Source organism: Ichthyophthirius multifiliis, assembly GCF_000220395.1.
Source record: "Ichthyophthirius multifiliis unplaced genomic scaffold scaff_1120509250895, whole genome shotgun sequence".
In the NCBI taxonomy this organism is placed as follows: domain Eukaryota; phylum Ciliophora; class Oligohymenophorea; order Hymenostomatida; genus Ichthyophthirius; species Ichthyophthirius multifiliis.
Window position 1 is genome coordinate 62,104 of NW_004086397.1, and position 16,294 is coordinate 78,397.

Genomic DNA, 16,294 nt, shown 5'->3' on the forward strand with positions numbered 1-16,294 from the left:
ATCGTTAGAATTTAATTAATTATTATTTCTCTTTAAATCAAAGTTTTATTCGGATTATTAAAGTACATTTATTAATTGTAAGCTTTATTATTAAGGCGTAAAATTATTTTTAGTTAGACTATTTTATCTAGTTTAAATACTAGAATGAGTTAATAACCCATAATTTTTTTAATCATAATTAATAATATTGCTATTATTCCTTATCTTGTTAATATCTTAAAATTAATTACTTGCACTTTTAAAGCATTATTATTAAGGAGATTTAAATTATTATGATTATTTAATATCTACTTTGTATTTTTCTATATGTTTTATATCATTAATACCTTTATTTTTTTAAATATATGTTTTATTTTATTACATTTTATCATTATTATTATTAATTGCCTTTTATATTATTTTATTTTACTTTTCTAAAAAGAATTTTTTTTTAAATTCATCTATATTTTTTTAAAGATTAATGCCATACTATTAATTAGCTACTCTTTCTGTATTTGAAATTTTAATAAAATCATACATTTCATTTATAGACTTTTAATTAAGTATTTAAGAAGCCTGTCTTTATAGAAATTCATTTTATTTGTTTATAATTAATAAGTTATCATTTCTATTTATATTTTATTTAATATTATGATTATTTTAATGATATACATATTAATTTTAATTATTTAAGATTTATGCACTTTATTATTGTTAGCCTTATTATTTGCTATAATATTATTATTATTATTATTATTAAATTACTAAGTTTTCTTTTTAACTTAATTAAATATTTTTATTTTAAATAATAGAAGTAGCTTTTTATTGTAAATAATTATTAAAATTTCTTTCTTACGAATTATTTTTAGTATTTCTTTAAGATTAAATTAATTCGGTTATTAAATTTTAATTTTAACAATGATGATTTTTTATATTTTCAATATTTTTTTAATTTTTATTTATTTTAACGATTTATACATTATATTATTATTATTATTATTATTATTATTATTATTTTTATTATTATTATTATTATTTTTATTATTATCATTATCATTATTATTTTATATTTTAACTTGTTTATATTTTTAAGTGTTATTCTAATTATAAAATTATTAAAAGACTTAGTTGTTTGACAAAATATTATTATTATCTTAACTTTAATACATCACTAATTTATTTTATTATTCTATTTAATTTTCTTACTAAACTTTCATATAATTTAAAAATTTATTTAAATTTTCAAGACTAGAGTTATTATCTATATCAACAAAATAAGATTATTAATAATAGTTTTATCCGTTAATAAATACATCATTTAATTTATAGTTTATATCTTGTATCGTATTACTAAAAACAGTTCTAGTATCATCGATTTCGTCTAAAGGGGCTAGATATTTTTCTTAAATTGTTTATTCTATATTTTATTATTTATTTTTTGTTTGTTTTTAAGGTATATTTAATAAATTGGTTATTCTTATATAATCTAATTTTCTCTTCTTATCATGAAATTTGTTTAATGTTTTTGTTATTGGGAGCATAAATAAGCGAGAAATATCTTTGTGATACTTATAATATTCTACGAGCATTTATATTTTGCCTTTATATTCTTTTTAACAATAAAATCTTTTAAGAAATTGTTCGTTTTCATAATTTTAATCTAAATATTTAAACTTTATTGTTGTCGAAGTTTTTATATTGAATATTTAGTCGTTAATTAATTTTGTATAATAATAATTCTATGAGGCACTATATTTTGAAAATAATGCTTTATTTATATTTTATTTTATATTAAATTTTTTATTTTATTAGTTTTTTTATGGACAAAATATGCAATTCATCTTTTGAAATTTATTTACTTTATATTTATTTCGTTTTCTTTTTTTATGTGTGTTTTATCTATTTAATTTATTTTTAATTTTTCTAAGGTTTTATTTTATTTTAATTTTTTCTCTTTATAATAGTATATTTATATAGATTTTCAAAATAAATATTATTAAAAAAAAAAACAAAACAAAACAAAAAAATTAACAAATAATTAATATTTTGAATAAATAATAAATATTAATAATTAACAGATTTTAATTTAAATTATAGATAAAAAAATGAAATAATAACAAAATTTTTTAACTAAATGCTAAAATAGTAGAGACTTTAATACAAACTCAACTGAAACCGAGAGTTTCATGTTAAAACAACAAAGTAAAGCTAAAAAATTCCTTGGACAGAATATGAAAATTAGACAATATTGAATTTAGTGAAATAATATGGACCATTTAATTGGGGATTTATAGCAAAACATATACCTGGAAGAATCGGAAAATAATGTAGAGAACGATGGCATAATCATTTAAATCCTGAAATAAATAAATAACCTTGGAAAGAAGATGAAGAATGGATACTATATTTGAGTCATAAATTAAGAGGGAATAAATGGAAAGAAATATCTTTAGAATTGCCAGGAAGAACTGATAATACTATAAAAAATCACTGGAATTCTTGTATGAAAAAGAAGTTAGATAATTTAAATGTTCGCTTTGATAAAATATTAGAAGAATAAGGAAAACATTTGGATATAAATAATCATTAATAAATAGAAAAAGTAATTGAATATATATTAAAATAAAATAAAGATAAAAATTCTATAAATTAAAATATTAGCAATAGTAATATTAAACATAGTAATATTATTAATAATTTTAATTAATAAAAAAGAAAAAAATTAAGCTAAATAATCATAATAATTCTTAAAAAAATAAAAAAATATTTAATAATAATAAAAAGATGAATAAAGAAATAACTTTGATATTATTTCAAATTATACAAACTACTCTATTAATAATAATCTAAATTCAGATAGTGAAAACTCTAGTTTATGTAATTCTTTTGAAGAATTTAATACATATAATAATGATAATGGAAACGGGTTTAATAAATTTTAAAATTAAATGCTTTAATAAATAGAATAATTATAAGAAGATTAACAGATAAACTTTTAATAGAATAATTTTTAAAACTTTAGATTTAGAAATTTTTAAAATTAATCTGAAATTTTACAAAAAGTCTTTATTATTTAATATGATTTATCAAACAATTTGTATAAATAATGAGTTATAAATATATAAAAAATAGAAGATTTTTTAGTTCAAAATATATTTTAATTTTTTTTTTTTTTTTAATTTATTATATATCAAAAATAAGAATCGGTTAAATATTTATTTAACAAACAATTAAAAAAAGGATTTTTTTTTTTTTTCTTAAAAAAAAATAAATATAATTTATATAGAAACAATTAATTCATTTATTATTTAATAAATCTAATTTTATATATATGTATTTTTTTTCTTATATCAATCTAAAAACTTAATATTTTAATTTTTTTGTTTAATTATATTTTAAATCTATTCTTTTAAATCCTTATTTATAATATTTATATCACTCTCAATATTTATTACTTTCCTGTTAAATTTTTCTTCGTTTTCTTCTACTTCTTGTCTACACATTGGACAATTTTTCTTATTTTTCTCAAAAATCCATTATTAGCAACATTTTTCACAAAACCCATGCTTTTTTTTTATTTTGTTTTCAAAGAAAATAAATAATTTTTTTTTTACAAAACAAGGTAAAGCTATTTATATATTGTTTTACATACATAAAGTGCATAAATTTAAATCTTCATCATTATCTGTTTTTGTTTATTTAATAATATTTTATTAATTATCATCGTTTGAAATTAAAACTTAATCATTTTATTAGATATCATTCAATGATGCATTATATTGTTATATTAGTTCAACTAAATTAAATATTTCTTAAACAGATAAATTAAATTTATGAATATCTTCATTTATTAACTATTATTTTTATTTTTAAAAAAATATAGTTTTTTGCAAATAATAAAAATGCTTAATTTTTACAATATTAACATTTATATTTTAATTAAGAAAATTATTTTTAAAGAAGATCTTTTTAATAAAATTTTTATCATTTTTTTATAATTCATCAAATTAAAGTAAAAAATTTAAACATGATTTTGACTTTTCATTTCTTGAGATATATATTTAACTATTTGCAATAAAAATATTTATTTATTTTCATTTTTTTTAATATTTTACTATAATAATTCGTTAAACTTATAGATTTATTAATTTATATCATCTAAATTTTAAATTTAAATAATCCTTTCACTTGTATTCTTTTATTTTATCACGATATTTCCCATTCTGCTAGTATTGTTATTTAATAAAATTACTTATAAATTAAAAATTAAAAAATTATTATTATTATATTATTAAAATAATCTGTAATTATAATTATTAAATCTAAAAAGAAAAAAATAAAATATTAATTTTTTTTAATTTATATGAATTTAAATTAAATACTTTTTAGTTATTATATTTAAATATAAATTATCTATATTTTATAAAAAATTATATTAATTTAATATATTTATATAATAAATATATATGTTAAATATATTTTTAAATATTTTTTAATACTTTTATTAAATAAATATAATTATTATTTATATAATATTTCAATATTTAAATGCTAAATTTATATTCTAATATAAAAAAAAAAATTATATATATATAAATATATAAATATATAAATATATAAATATATATATATATTGTATATATTATATTTTATTTTTATTTAATTCATCTTAATATTATAGTTTATTACTTTTAAAATATTAATAGTTTTTGCTATTTTAATATTAATTAATAATTTTTTTTTATATAAATAATCATTTTAAAACAAAAACTAATACAATCTTATTTTTTATCTTTATAAAATTTATACTTTTTTATATTTGATTAATAAATTTTAATTCTTTCTAATATATAAAAAAAAATTATATTTTAGTTATTTATTTTAATAATTAATTTAATTTATCTTTTTTTTTATTTCTTTTTAAATTATCATTGAAAATTCTAATTTCTGGTATTTTTTATTTTTTTTTTTCTTATTAAAATTTTTTTTTTTTTATTATTTTTATAATATAAATAATAAGAATTTTAAATATTTTGTATTTATAAACTAAAAAATTCCATTTTTTACTTAAAATTAGAATTTTTATAACTATAAATATTTTTCTTCATACACAAAATTTAACACACTAAAAAGAAAAACAAAAAAATATTCTAGAAATATATATAAAAAAAACACTATATAATATAATTAGAAATTAATTGAGTTCAATATGAAAATACTCTATTCTATAAAATCTTTAGTAAATAGTAAATTATATGTAACGCGATTTTTTTAATATATTTAATTTACATTTTTGATAATCAAATAAATATAATCTCATTTTTATTTTTTCTATTAAAAAAATAAATAATTAAATTAAAATTAAAAAATAAATATTAACTATATTATATCATCAATAACTTTTTCAGCTAATATAAAATCTTCACTTTTCTAAGATAGCTCGGTTTTAATAATCTAAAAATAATATAACTTTATTAGATATTTTTTTAAATATTTATACAAAGCTTTAATTATTTTCTTAATAATAATCTTCTTTATTCGTAGTATATGATTACTGCTAATTTTTTAAAAAAAACTTATATATTTAAAAAGAAAAAATTATTTACTATATAGGTGTTTTAATTAGTTTTAAAAATACTTGTTTTCGAATTTTATTATTCGATATATATAATACTTTTTTTTGACCGCTATGAAATTATATTATCTCTCGAAGAATTTTTATATTAAATTTAATTCTCTATTAAGTTTTTTCTAGAACTATATTTTATTTCGCTATTATATTATTTTTCACTCTCTATTTAGCTATTTATTTTTAATGTACTATTTTTAATTTCTTCATTGTTTGTATCTGTATTTTGTAGAGATTAACAGCATCCCATATTTATGATAATTAAATTATTTTAATTGATTTTTTAATTTAATGACTAAAATATTATTATGTAGAATAAATAAATATTATTTATTAATTTTACGCATATATGTTTATTATATAAAAAAATATAAACAATTTAATTTAATTAAATAATAAAAATTTATTATTTTTATATATAAATAAATATGTAAGTAAGATATTTTCCATTTACAAATATTTATATTTTTTACTATTTTTTTTCATTTCATTAATATTTTCTCCTATAAGCATTGCTTTAAGCCTTTTAACTAATTTCATTTTATCCAAAATAAAAAGTATTTCTTGTAAAAATTTATTTTAGTAAACTTATATCTAAAGCTTATGACCATTTAAAAAATACAGTTCTTTTTTTTCCTTAAAAAGTGTATTTAAAAATAGGAATTTTTGTATTTTTATGTAAGAAAAATCCAAAGCCCAACATATTTTAAGTTTCTATTTTTATACTACTAGATCCAAATCCTGCATTTTTAAAAAATTATAAATAAACAGTTTTCCCATTTTAATCTAAATATAATCCTTTTAATGTTTTATTAATCTTAAGTTACATAATAAGAAAAGGAACTCCGAAAATTAAAAGCAAATTCAAGTTGTTTTCCTTTTCTTCTGGTTAATCACTAGTTAAATATCCATATGCATTAATACCAACCATTAAAAATGTTATAGAAGAAAATATTTTTAAAAATTTTCCTTCTTTACTTGTATATACAGTTAAAGATTATCCTTTTTACAAATTAAATGTATCTTTAATAAATATTTTATTTTTTTGACAAAATGTATTCGCTAATTTATTTATTAAAATATGCTAATTAAAAACATTATTCAAGTTATTTTTAAAAAATGAAAACATTTTTTATAATTTATAATATATAAAAAAAAAAATCAAAAAAAATATCTTTTATATAATAAAAAAAATAAAATAATACATATATATAATTGTAATAATAAAATTCATTAGAAATTTTAATTATATTTAAAATCATCCAATTAATTACAAAAAAATTAATACAATTAAATTTCAATTTCTTTATTTAACCCATGTATTTTAGCAAAGCTTTTTGCTTTTTACAACGGATCTTCATTTTAGAATAATTTAACAATATTTGTCTTTCCTTTTCCTAAATTTATTTAAATTTTCGTATAAGGTAAATTGTTTTAATTATTTTTTTATCTATAACAGAACTTCGGGGGCTAGTTCTTAAGTTATTTTAACTTTTCGAGATTTTCTCCTATACTAAATTATTATAATTGTTATTTTAATAATTTAGCTTTGTAAAATCCACCTTATATTCTATCTACTGTTTTTGAAAAGCCGTTTACTATTTATTCGGAATTTAAATTATTTATAATTTCTCCATTCATTTTATGTATTTAAGGATGAAAAGTACAGCTTTAAAGCTATTCCTATTCTTTATATTCCTAAACTTGATTTTCTAATAAACTTTTTTCTTATTTACTTATTTTTTAATTATAGAGTCTTTCAAAAATATTAATTTCATAATATTCGTTTATTTATTAATTTAAACTACTTTAATTTAATATTGGTCTAAACGTACATTATTCCATTTCTTGCATTTCCTTATCTTTTATTTATTCTTCAATTTTTCTATCATGCAATTCTTTCTTTTTATATAAAATCTTTATTCTATCTAATTATTAATTTTAGTAATTTCGTTATTCTTTAAAAATAAAATAAAATAATTTTTTTTTAAATAAAAATACTTTTTTATGAAATACTATTTTCTTCTTTTGAATTTTCATGATTTTATATGCCTAATTAAGCTTCCAATTCTTTTTATTTTTATTCGAAAACTTCCTAATCTATCCCTTCAATAGGATTTCTAGCTAAAAAATTAGCTGTACAATTCAACTCTAATAATTACGAAGTTTTTTCGATTTTAGGTTAAAAAGTGAATTATTCTACCCTTTCCTAATAAATCTAATTAAGGAACTTATTTTTCTAAAGACCTATTCTTTAAGAATAAAAATAAATCAAAGAAATATCTTTCCAAACATTCAATAATTACTTAATATCATTTTAATAATCTTCCTATTCTTATAAATCTTTAATTTCCAAAATATTTCCTATTTATTGCACTTGGTTTTATTTTAAAGGACTTAATAATACCCGCAGAATATTTATTGTTTCATTTAGAGAAATAAAATCATCTTCTTCATTTCTATAAGACAGAATTTTCCAAAAAACCTCGTGAAAGCACATTTCTTTAAATTTTGATAAACTTGAATTTTAAATGAAAAAATCATTTTAAGAAATACAACTTTTATTAACTAGATTAAATTTATCATCATATTAAATTAAAGTAAGAATATTTAATTTAGTTAAAATTCTTCCCAATTATTAGAAAGTAATCTTTTCTTAATTACTCACTTCTTCAATTGCAATTATTAAATTTTATTCGATTTTTTATTGTAAAATAAAATTAGAATTTTCAGATGTATAATGAGGACTTTAATTCCTTTATTATTTTAATAAAGATTACAATAATAATTATTTATCCTATTTTATAAAGCTATATTAGTGTAATCTTTCAAATACATTTTAGACACTTTATGAATTGTTTAAATTTTAACTTTTTCCTTAAGAATTATTTTACTTTCGTTTTATTTAAGAATTGCAAAACGTTGTTTAACTATTCGAACGCATATTTAGACCTTTCCTTTTTAACGCTTCCATACCTTATAATGTTAATTATTATATTAACTAATCGATTTCATGTTATTTTAACGTCTTATATATTCTTTCAGATAATTGTTTTATATTTTTTTCTTGGCTGATGTTTTCCTAATTTTATGTGTTTATATGATCTTCAATTTCTTCTTTTATTAAATATGAAATTTGATAATTTTGCTTTGATGATGGAAATTATTACATTTAATTATATATATATATATATATATATTTATTTATTTATTGTTTTTTTTTTTTTTTGGAATTATTATAAATAAGTAATTAATTTGTTTGAAATTTTTTTTTTTTTGAAAATTATTTATTTTATAATATTGTCTTAATTGAAAAAATGTTATAATTTAAAATATTTAATTTAAGTTAAAAAAATATAAATAAATAATTAATATTTATTTGATATGAAAAATAATTAATTATGAATAAATTAAATATTAAAATTCTTATCACAAATAAAATAAAAGTTATATAACTTAATCCTATAATATATATAATTAAATACATAAAAATTTAAATATTAATTAAATTGATTATTATCTTTAAAATTAATACTATAAACGTCAAAGGTAAACCTTATTTTTTTCTAATTTTCAAAATATAATTAAAATCCCAAAAAAGTTACTTTATTATTTACTTTTTTATATTTTTAATACTTCTTGATTATTTTAAAGTTTATAAATAATTTTTAATTCTTTCAAACAAATATTAATCAGAAAGTTAATATCAGCTTAATTCTCTAAGTTTTTTTTTAAAGTTCAATCATTTTTTTTATTTAATGATCTAAATAATTATATAAAATAAAATAATTCATTTAGCAATTTATTATCGCAATTTTTAAAATAATTGATATCTTTAAAAAGTATTTTTTAATTATATTTACAATTCTTCTATATATATGATTTTAAATAAAAGAAATATCTTGGAGTATATTTTTATTAATAGATTCTAATTAAATTTTTGATTTAATTTTAGCTCAATTGATTAATTAATATTAATTTTATTAATTATTGCCTTTTATTTTCTTTTAATTTTAGATTAATACATATTAAATTTATTAAATATTTTTTTTATATAGTTTTTAGATTATTAAAAATATTTTTAAATATATATTTTTCTTCTATAATAATATCTCTCTTATTTTATAAGAATTTTTTCTACTCTATACAATATCAAATAATTAAAAATATTAATTTTTATAATTTTATATTTTTCAATTTTAATAATTATTATTTTAATTCTTTAAATATTAATATTAGATTCTTTTTTATTTTATTTTTGACATTTTTGATATAACAATTCTTATATTTAATTTTTACATATATTATTTTATTTTATTTATTTATCATCATCAATATAATCTTATTTTCTATAATATCTCTAAATAGATAATATATACTACATTTATTCAAGTGAATTTTTTTATTTATCATTTTCATGTATAAATAAAGGAAATATTATTTAAAAATCATTTATGTTTTCAATTTGATATTTTTATTAATCGTTAATATATAATAAATACTTTCTAAAACTAAAGTTTGAATACATTTCGAAATTCGGAAAAAAACATAAGTTATCTACCTCTATCTTAATCAAAATAATATTATTTTAATTTTTTTTTTTTAAAAAAAAAATACATAAAAAAAATAATATAAAATATATTTATAAATTTTCATTATTTATATAGATACTTTACAATTTTATATATAAAAATAAAATCTTTAAAAAATAATTAAATTAATGAATATTTATATTTACTTTCTTATATTATTAACTTTTTCAAATAATATTAAATAAACTTAATCTCAAATATAATATAGCAAAAAACAGCTTAAAGATGATCTTAAAAAAAAAAAGTTCTAATAATTAAGCAATAAAAATAATCTTTTACATATGTAAGGAATTTAAATATGTAATAATTAGAATAGTAAATGCTTAAATAAAGGTATATGTAATAATGGAGAATGTTTTTGTCCTTATCCTTTTGTAGGTTAACTTTGTTAATTCGAACTAGAAGTAGCAACCAGAATAGAAGAATATTAAATCGTAATTATAAATATTGCAGCATTTTTAATTGGAATGATTGGATATATTATTGTTTATATAAAAATTGTTGTACATAGATAAAAACATGATGCTGAAAATAAGGAATAAGGATATGCAGGTCAAGTATAAATTTGGGAAAAAGTTAATTGAAAATTTATATATTGATTTTTTTTTTTTTCAAAAATGGGTAAACACATCATATATATATATATAGGTTAATAATTTTTTATTTATAAATTTAAAATATTGTTTATTAATATTTTTTTTTTTTAAAAAAAAATAAATCTCCTTATTATATTGTACATAAAAATAAACATAATTTTCAAAAGAAAATAGCATTAAATTTTTATTTTTTAGAGTAATAATGATTTTTTTTAAAAAATAAATAAAAAATATTAAATAAACATAAATAAATTACGTTTTTTAATTTTGTTTTGTTTTGTTTTTATTTTATTTTTAAATTATTTATATTAGTACGTTATTTATAAATATTTTTTTTCTTAAATAAATTACCATTTTTTTTAAAAAAACTTTTTTTTATATATATATGTTTAATATGTCTTTAATTTATAATCTATTTCATTCTTATAATAACTACTGCGACTACTATTAATTATTATTAACAGGTTTGCAGCATCCGTATGTAAAAATATAAATAATGCCTGTTACAAACATAATAATAGCAATTGTTATTGATACTATTTTAATAAAACTATCTCCAGTTAAATTTCCTAATATAATAGTGCATATATATATATTAAATAAACCCCTTCCGAAATCATTGCCTAAAAATTTCATGTTTTCAACAATAAATTATACTTATAGTGCTGCTAAAATTAAAACTAATCCAAATATAATTAAATATGCTGGCTAAAATAATTAATAAGGCTTGGTTATATCAATGCTAGGCAAATAAATATATCTTAAAATGCTAAATATCATTAAAATAATACCAACTATTATTGAAAAACTTTTAAATTTTCCTTAAAGTTTAATCTTACATTAATTTTAATTTTTGTATTAATATATAAGTAAAAAAGGGAAACAAAAAAAATCAAATAATATATTTCGGAGAATTTTATAATTTATATAATATTAATTCTTTTATAAAAATAAAATAATATAATTATATAAATAGAATTTATTTTATTTTTATATTAATTATGTAAATATATTTATATTAATAATTTTATATTTATTTTATTTTAAAATATGTATTTTTAAATTAAATATGTCATAATAAAGTATATCTCTTTGCATCTTTTTAATCATTAATTTAAGATATAATTTCAGTAGCGTCAATAAGTAAATTTGCGTTGTTTAACTTTTAATATTAAATAAAAATATATATATATATATATATATATATATATATATATATAATATATATATATATTTATTTACATAAAATATATATATTATTTAATATTATATATATTTTTATTTTATTTTACTTATTCATTATAATTGCTTATATTAATTGTTCCAGGATTAATATTTTTTAAGTTTTTTAGTATTTATTCACTATATTTTTTTTATTTTAAATTATTTTTAAATATTTTTAATTTTTTATTTATTATACATAGTTTAATCTAAATATTATTTCATATTTAAATTTTCCATATTACTAATAGGCATATGTAATTTATATTCTGGTCCAAAATAATGTAAATAATCATTTTCAGGCATTTCTTTATATTAAATTTTTTTAATTTCAAAAATTAAAAAATTACCATCTTAAATTTCCTAATTTACTGCTATTGAAGTTTCATAAACCCAACATCTCGGTACATTTCTCAAAGTATATCCACCTCCTCCCAAAAGCATTAATGGAACTCCAAAGCTTTTCATAAATCTTGTACATTCTCCATGTCCTTTAATAGATAAATTAAAACACCCTAACCTGTCTCCAGAAAGACTATCAGCCCCACATTAAAGAACAACGGCTTCTGGTCTATATTAATTCATAATTTAAGTAAGAACCGGTTTAAAAATATAAATAAATTATTCATCATCTAATCCTTCATTCAAAGGAAAATTAACCGCGTAATATTTTCCTTTTTAAAATCCAATATCTTCTATATGACCTGTTCCTGGAAAATAATCTTTATATTTATGAAATGAACATGTCATTACTCTATCTGTTAAATAAAAAGCCTCTTCAACCCCGTCTCCATGATGAATATCAATATCTATATATAATACACGTTAATAAACTCTTTTTTTATAAAAAAAAATAGATTAAATTTTATATCTGTAGATATTTATATTTACTTTAATAATTCTAATATTGCTAATACACAATCATTTATATAACAAAATCCGGAAGCTTCGGATTGTTTGGCATGATGTAATCCTCCGGACCAATTGATTGCGATATCGACTTTTTTATTTGCTAATAGATTTGCTCCAGCTATTTATATTTTTTTTATTATATTTTTATATTATTTTGTATTAGTATTTTTATTATATTTTACCTATAGATCCTGCTGAATATGTAAGACAATAATCATAAAGTCTATCTAAAACAGGACAATCATCACCAAAATTAACTATGTTTATTTGTTTTTATTTTTTTTTTTATTAATTATAAAATTATTTGTTATTTATTTACATCTATATAATTAATCTTCATAATCATTTTTATTGAAAGGAGTCACATTTTTAATTAAATTTATATATTCATCTGAATGGAAATTGGTTAGCATTTTTTCATTAACTTCTCTTATATATTAATTTACATAATCACGATCCTTTATTTTGTTAAACATATATATATATATATATTTACATATATATATATATATATTTATTTATATATATATTCAATTATATTTTTTCTATTATTACATAATGGTTCATTTATTAATCCAAATTATATGATTTTATTAATGTATCTGTCATTGCAACTCTTAAAGGCTTCATTGGATGACATTAAGCATAGTTAAAACATCCAATAGATTCATCAAAATAATAAGCTACATTTTTATTCCATTTATCAGGAAATTCTAAGTCCATTTTTTTTTTATTATATTTTTTTTTTATATTTTTTTATTTATATATTTATTTATGTATTTTTTAGTTAATTAATTAGATTTTAAATTTAAAATAATAAATTTTTTCACTATTTTAGTTTATTTTAGATAATAATTTATAATTGTTTATATTATACATATAATTATATATATTTACATATTATTTTAACACTTTTATTTAATATTAAAAAAAAAACAATTTATTTATTTGAATATAAGAATATTTTGAATATTCTTGTGTTTCTAATTAAAAATTTTTTGTTATTTATATTATTTATTTGAAAATATTAAAATATATTTGTTATTTATTTTTTATATTTAATATAAAATATTAATATTTTTTTAATAATAATAATAATATTTTTTTTTTTAAAAAAAAAAATACAATCATAAAATAAATAAAAAGAAGATAAAAAAATAATATTTTAAATAAAAAATAAAAAAATGATTAAACTAAAATAAGAAAATAAATTAATCTAAAAAATCGAACCTAAAAAATTACGTATTGCTCCTTCCACAAATAAAATCCAATTAAATGAAAATCAACCAAATCCTGAAAAAGCAAACAAAAATACTTCTTTATTTAATAAAAGTTTAAAAGCTCGTTTAATTTCTTCCCAAAAACAACCAAATACCTTAAACAATAAAATCCTTCGATAATAATAAATAATATAAAAATCTATTTTATAAACAAATATGATTAAAAATAATAATTATAATAAGTCATAAAGAACTTTTATTTAGATAATAAACAATAATGTTTAAGAAAATAAATTTACAATAAAAACTACGACTTCAAATATTAAAAATAATATTTTAAAGTATAAAATCTAAAATGAAAAAGCTTCTAAAAAACCAAATTTAGAGCAAAGTTAAGAAAAATAACTTAAATAATAATAATAAACACAAGAAAAATAATAATAATAATAAATAAAATCTTTAAATGCAATCATAACTACTGAAAATAATTATAATACAAATATAGGAATAAACTAGACAACTACGAACATCTAATAACCTATTATTTCTCAAATAAATACTAATGAATAAATTACATAATAATAAATAAAACTATAATCATCCTAATAAATACAATTATAACAAAATTCATAAAAATAAAAATAAAATTAACATTCCCCTCCATCTAAATAAAATATATAATAATAAAGTTAATTAATAAATAATTAAGATTCTTAGATATATACAGACTAAATTAAACCTGAAGAATAAAAAATTAATATTTAATAAACTTCAACTTAACCAGAAATAGATATTCCTCCAATAAGGCCATCAAAAATAATAACATTACCACAAACCCAAATATAATAAATAATTTAGCCATAGTAAACAATTGAAAGATAATAAGTAACATATCCATAATAAATAATTTAATCACAACCTTAGAAAATGGAAGCAATGTCAAAAACTTATTAATAAAATCACGGACCATAAATTCAAATAATAAGAAACATACAAAACGAATAAAATACATAATAAAATTCAATTATATAAAATTAACAAAGATAAATATAATAAACATAACAAATCCAACAAGCAAATATTATATAACAAAACTTAATTTCATAAATGGAGTAAAGAAACCGAAGAGCACGTAAACTAGTAAGAAGATAAATGCGAGAATAATTCGAGGAACGATATAATGAAAGAATATCAGATTCATCTTCTTCATCTTCTTAATAATTATAAAATAATAATAGAAGATAAAATTAATAACAAGAAAATTCTGAAGAAGAAACGAAAGAAAATAGAACAAGTATTCCATATTAATAATAAATAAATATAGAAAGAAATGAATAACCAGTATATATTAGAGAATATCAGAATAATAATAGAAGACACATAAATAATAATATAGAAAATACTAATAATAATAATAATAATAATAATAATAATAATAATAATAATAATAATAATAATCCCTTTTAAGAAAGAACTTTCCAAATTTTTATACCTTTAATGTAATTTGCAAACCTCAATAGTAATTTTACTAGACATGAAAACATCTTAACTGGACTTCGAAGTTTTGTCGAAAATATAAACAATAGGTTAAGTTCTATATAAACTTCAGGAGGAAATATTACAAATATAGAAGAATTAGCATAAATGATAGCAACTATAAGGCTAGTATAGGGAATTGTTTAATAAAAATAAGGACTAAGTATTGAATGATTAAAAATTTCCCTATAGTAGATATTAAAATTTCAGATTTAGATGAAAATGCTCAATTTGTTTAGACAATTGGTAATTAAGAGATAAAGCTAAATTATTAGGTTGTATGCATAAGTTTCATTAAGGATGTATTGATGCTTGGCTAAAGGAAAGGTTTAATTGCCCTAACTGTAAATTAGATTAAAGATAATTTTTTTAAGATAGAATTCCCTAGACTTTATATAATAATTGACATAAATATTTTTTTATAATAAAACTATTATTTTTTTATAAATATATATATAAATTAAATGATCTTTTTTATTTATAAATAAAATATTTAAAATTTATAATGTATATATATAAATATATATATATATATATAAATATATATATTCTTTAAATTTAATATATATTTATTGAAATTAATAATATTTTATTTATTGAAATTAATAA

At 15.8% G+C, this 16,294-nt stretch overlaps 2 protein-coding genes across 2 annotated transcripts in view, besides 26 other annotated features; one reads left to right on the forward strand and one right to left on the reverse strand. All coding sequences in view use genetic code 6, as the record gives it.

The window, feature by feature from the left end:
* The first annotated feature begins 957 nt into the window (after positions 1 to 957).
* Positions 958 to 1,047: a microsatellite.
* A 711-nt stretch (positions 1,048 to 1,758) lies between these two features.
* Positions 1,759 to 1,800: a microsatellite.
* A 2,758-nt stretch (positions 1,801 to 4,558) lies between these two features.
* Positions 4,559 to 4,613: a microsatellite.
* Positions 4,563 to 4,627: a microsatellite.
* Positions 4,628 to 4,648: 21 nt separating this feature from the next.
* Positions 4,649 to 4,707: a microsatellite.
* Positions 4,695 to 4,739: a microsatellite.
* A 2,838-nt stretch (positions 4,740 to 7,577) lies between these two features.
* Positions 7,578 to 7,623: a microsatellite.
* A 2,149-nt stretch (positions 7,624 to 9,772) lies between these two features.
* Positions 9,773 to 9,843: a microsatellite.
* A 1,910-nt stretch (positions 9,844 to 11,753) lies between these two features.
* Positions 11,754 to 11,851: a microsatellite.
* On the reverse strand, positions 11,772 to 13,652 carry IMG5_109090 (hypothetical protein; the record flags this gene model as incomplete). The annotated part of the gene is made up of 8 exons (XM_004034898.1): positions 11,772 to 11,958; positions 12,089 to 12,158; positions 12,217 to 12,325; positions 12,368 to 12,852; positions 12,909 to 13,047; positions 13,112 to 13,186; positions 13,249 to 13,387; positions 13,485 to 13,652. 8 exons carry the CDS (start codon positions 13,650 to 13,652, stop codon positions 11,869 to 11,871), a joined length of 1,275 nt encoding a protein of 424 aa, XP_004034946.1. The 3' UTR covers positions 11,772 to 11,868.
* Positions 11,978 to 12,072: a microsatellite.
* Positions 12,002 to 12,074: a microsatellite.
* Positions 13,051 to 13,109: a microsatellite.
* Positions 13,060 to 13,109: a microsatellite.
* Positions 13,402 to 13,459: a microsatellite.
* Positions 13,404 to 13,459: a microsatellite.
* Positions 13,433 to 13,469: a microsatellite.
* Positions 13,651 to 13,699: a microsatellite.
* Positions 13,651 to 13,705: a microsatellite.
* Positions 13,655 to 13,714: a microsatellite.
* Positions 13,715 to 13,786: 72 nt separating this feature from the next.
* Positions 13,787 to 13,830: a microsatellite.
* Positions 13,831 to 13,986: 156 nt separating this feature from the next.
* Positions 13,987 to 14,036: a microsatellite.
* A 42-nt stretch (positions 14,037 to 14,078) lies between these two features.
* Positions 14,079 to 14,152: a microsatellite.
* A 391-nt stretch (positions 14,153 to 14,543) lies between these two features.
* Positions 14,544 to 14,604: a microsatellite.
* Positions 14,605 to 15,532: 928 nt separating this feature from the next.
* Positions 15,533 to 15,607: a microsatellite.
* A 542-nt stretch (positions 15,608 to 16,149) lies between these two features.
* Positions 16,150 to 16,294, forward strand: part of IMG5_109100 (hypothetical protein) — a gene marked incomplete at its 5' end in the record, with an annotated part of 1,082 nt that continues 937 nt past the window's right edge. The window contains one exon of the mRNA XM_004034899.1: positions 16,150 to 16,294. This exon is cut by the window's right edge and continues 937 nt beyond it. Within this exon, the coding sequence (XP_004034947.1) occupies positions 16,150 to 16,294 (145 nt within the window).
* Positions 16,194 to 16,234: a microsatellite.
* Positions 16,224 to 16,293: a microsatellite.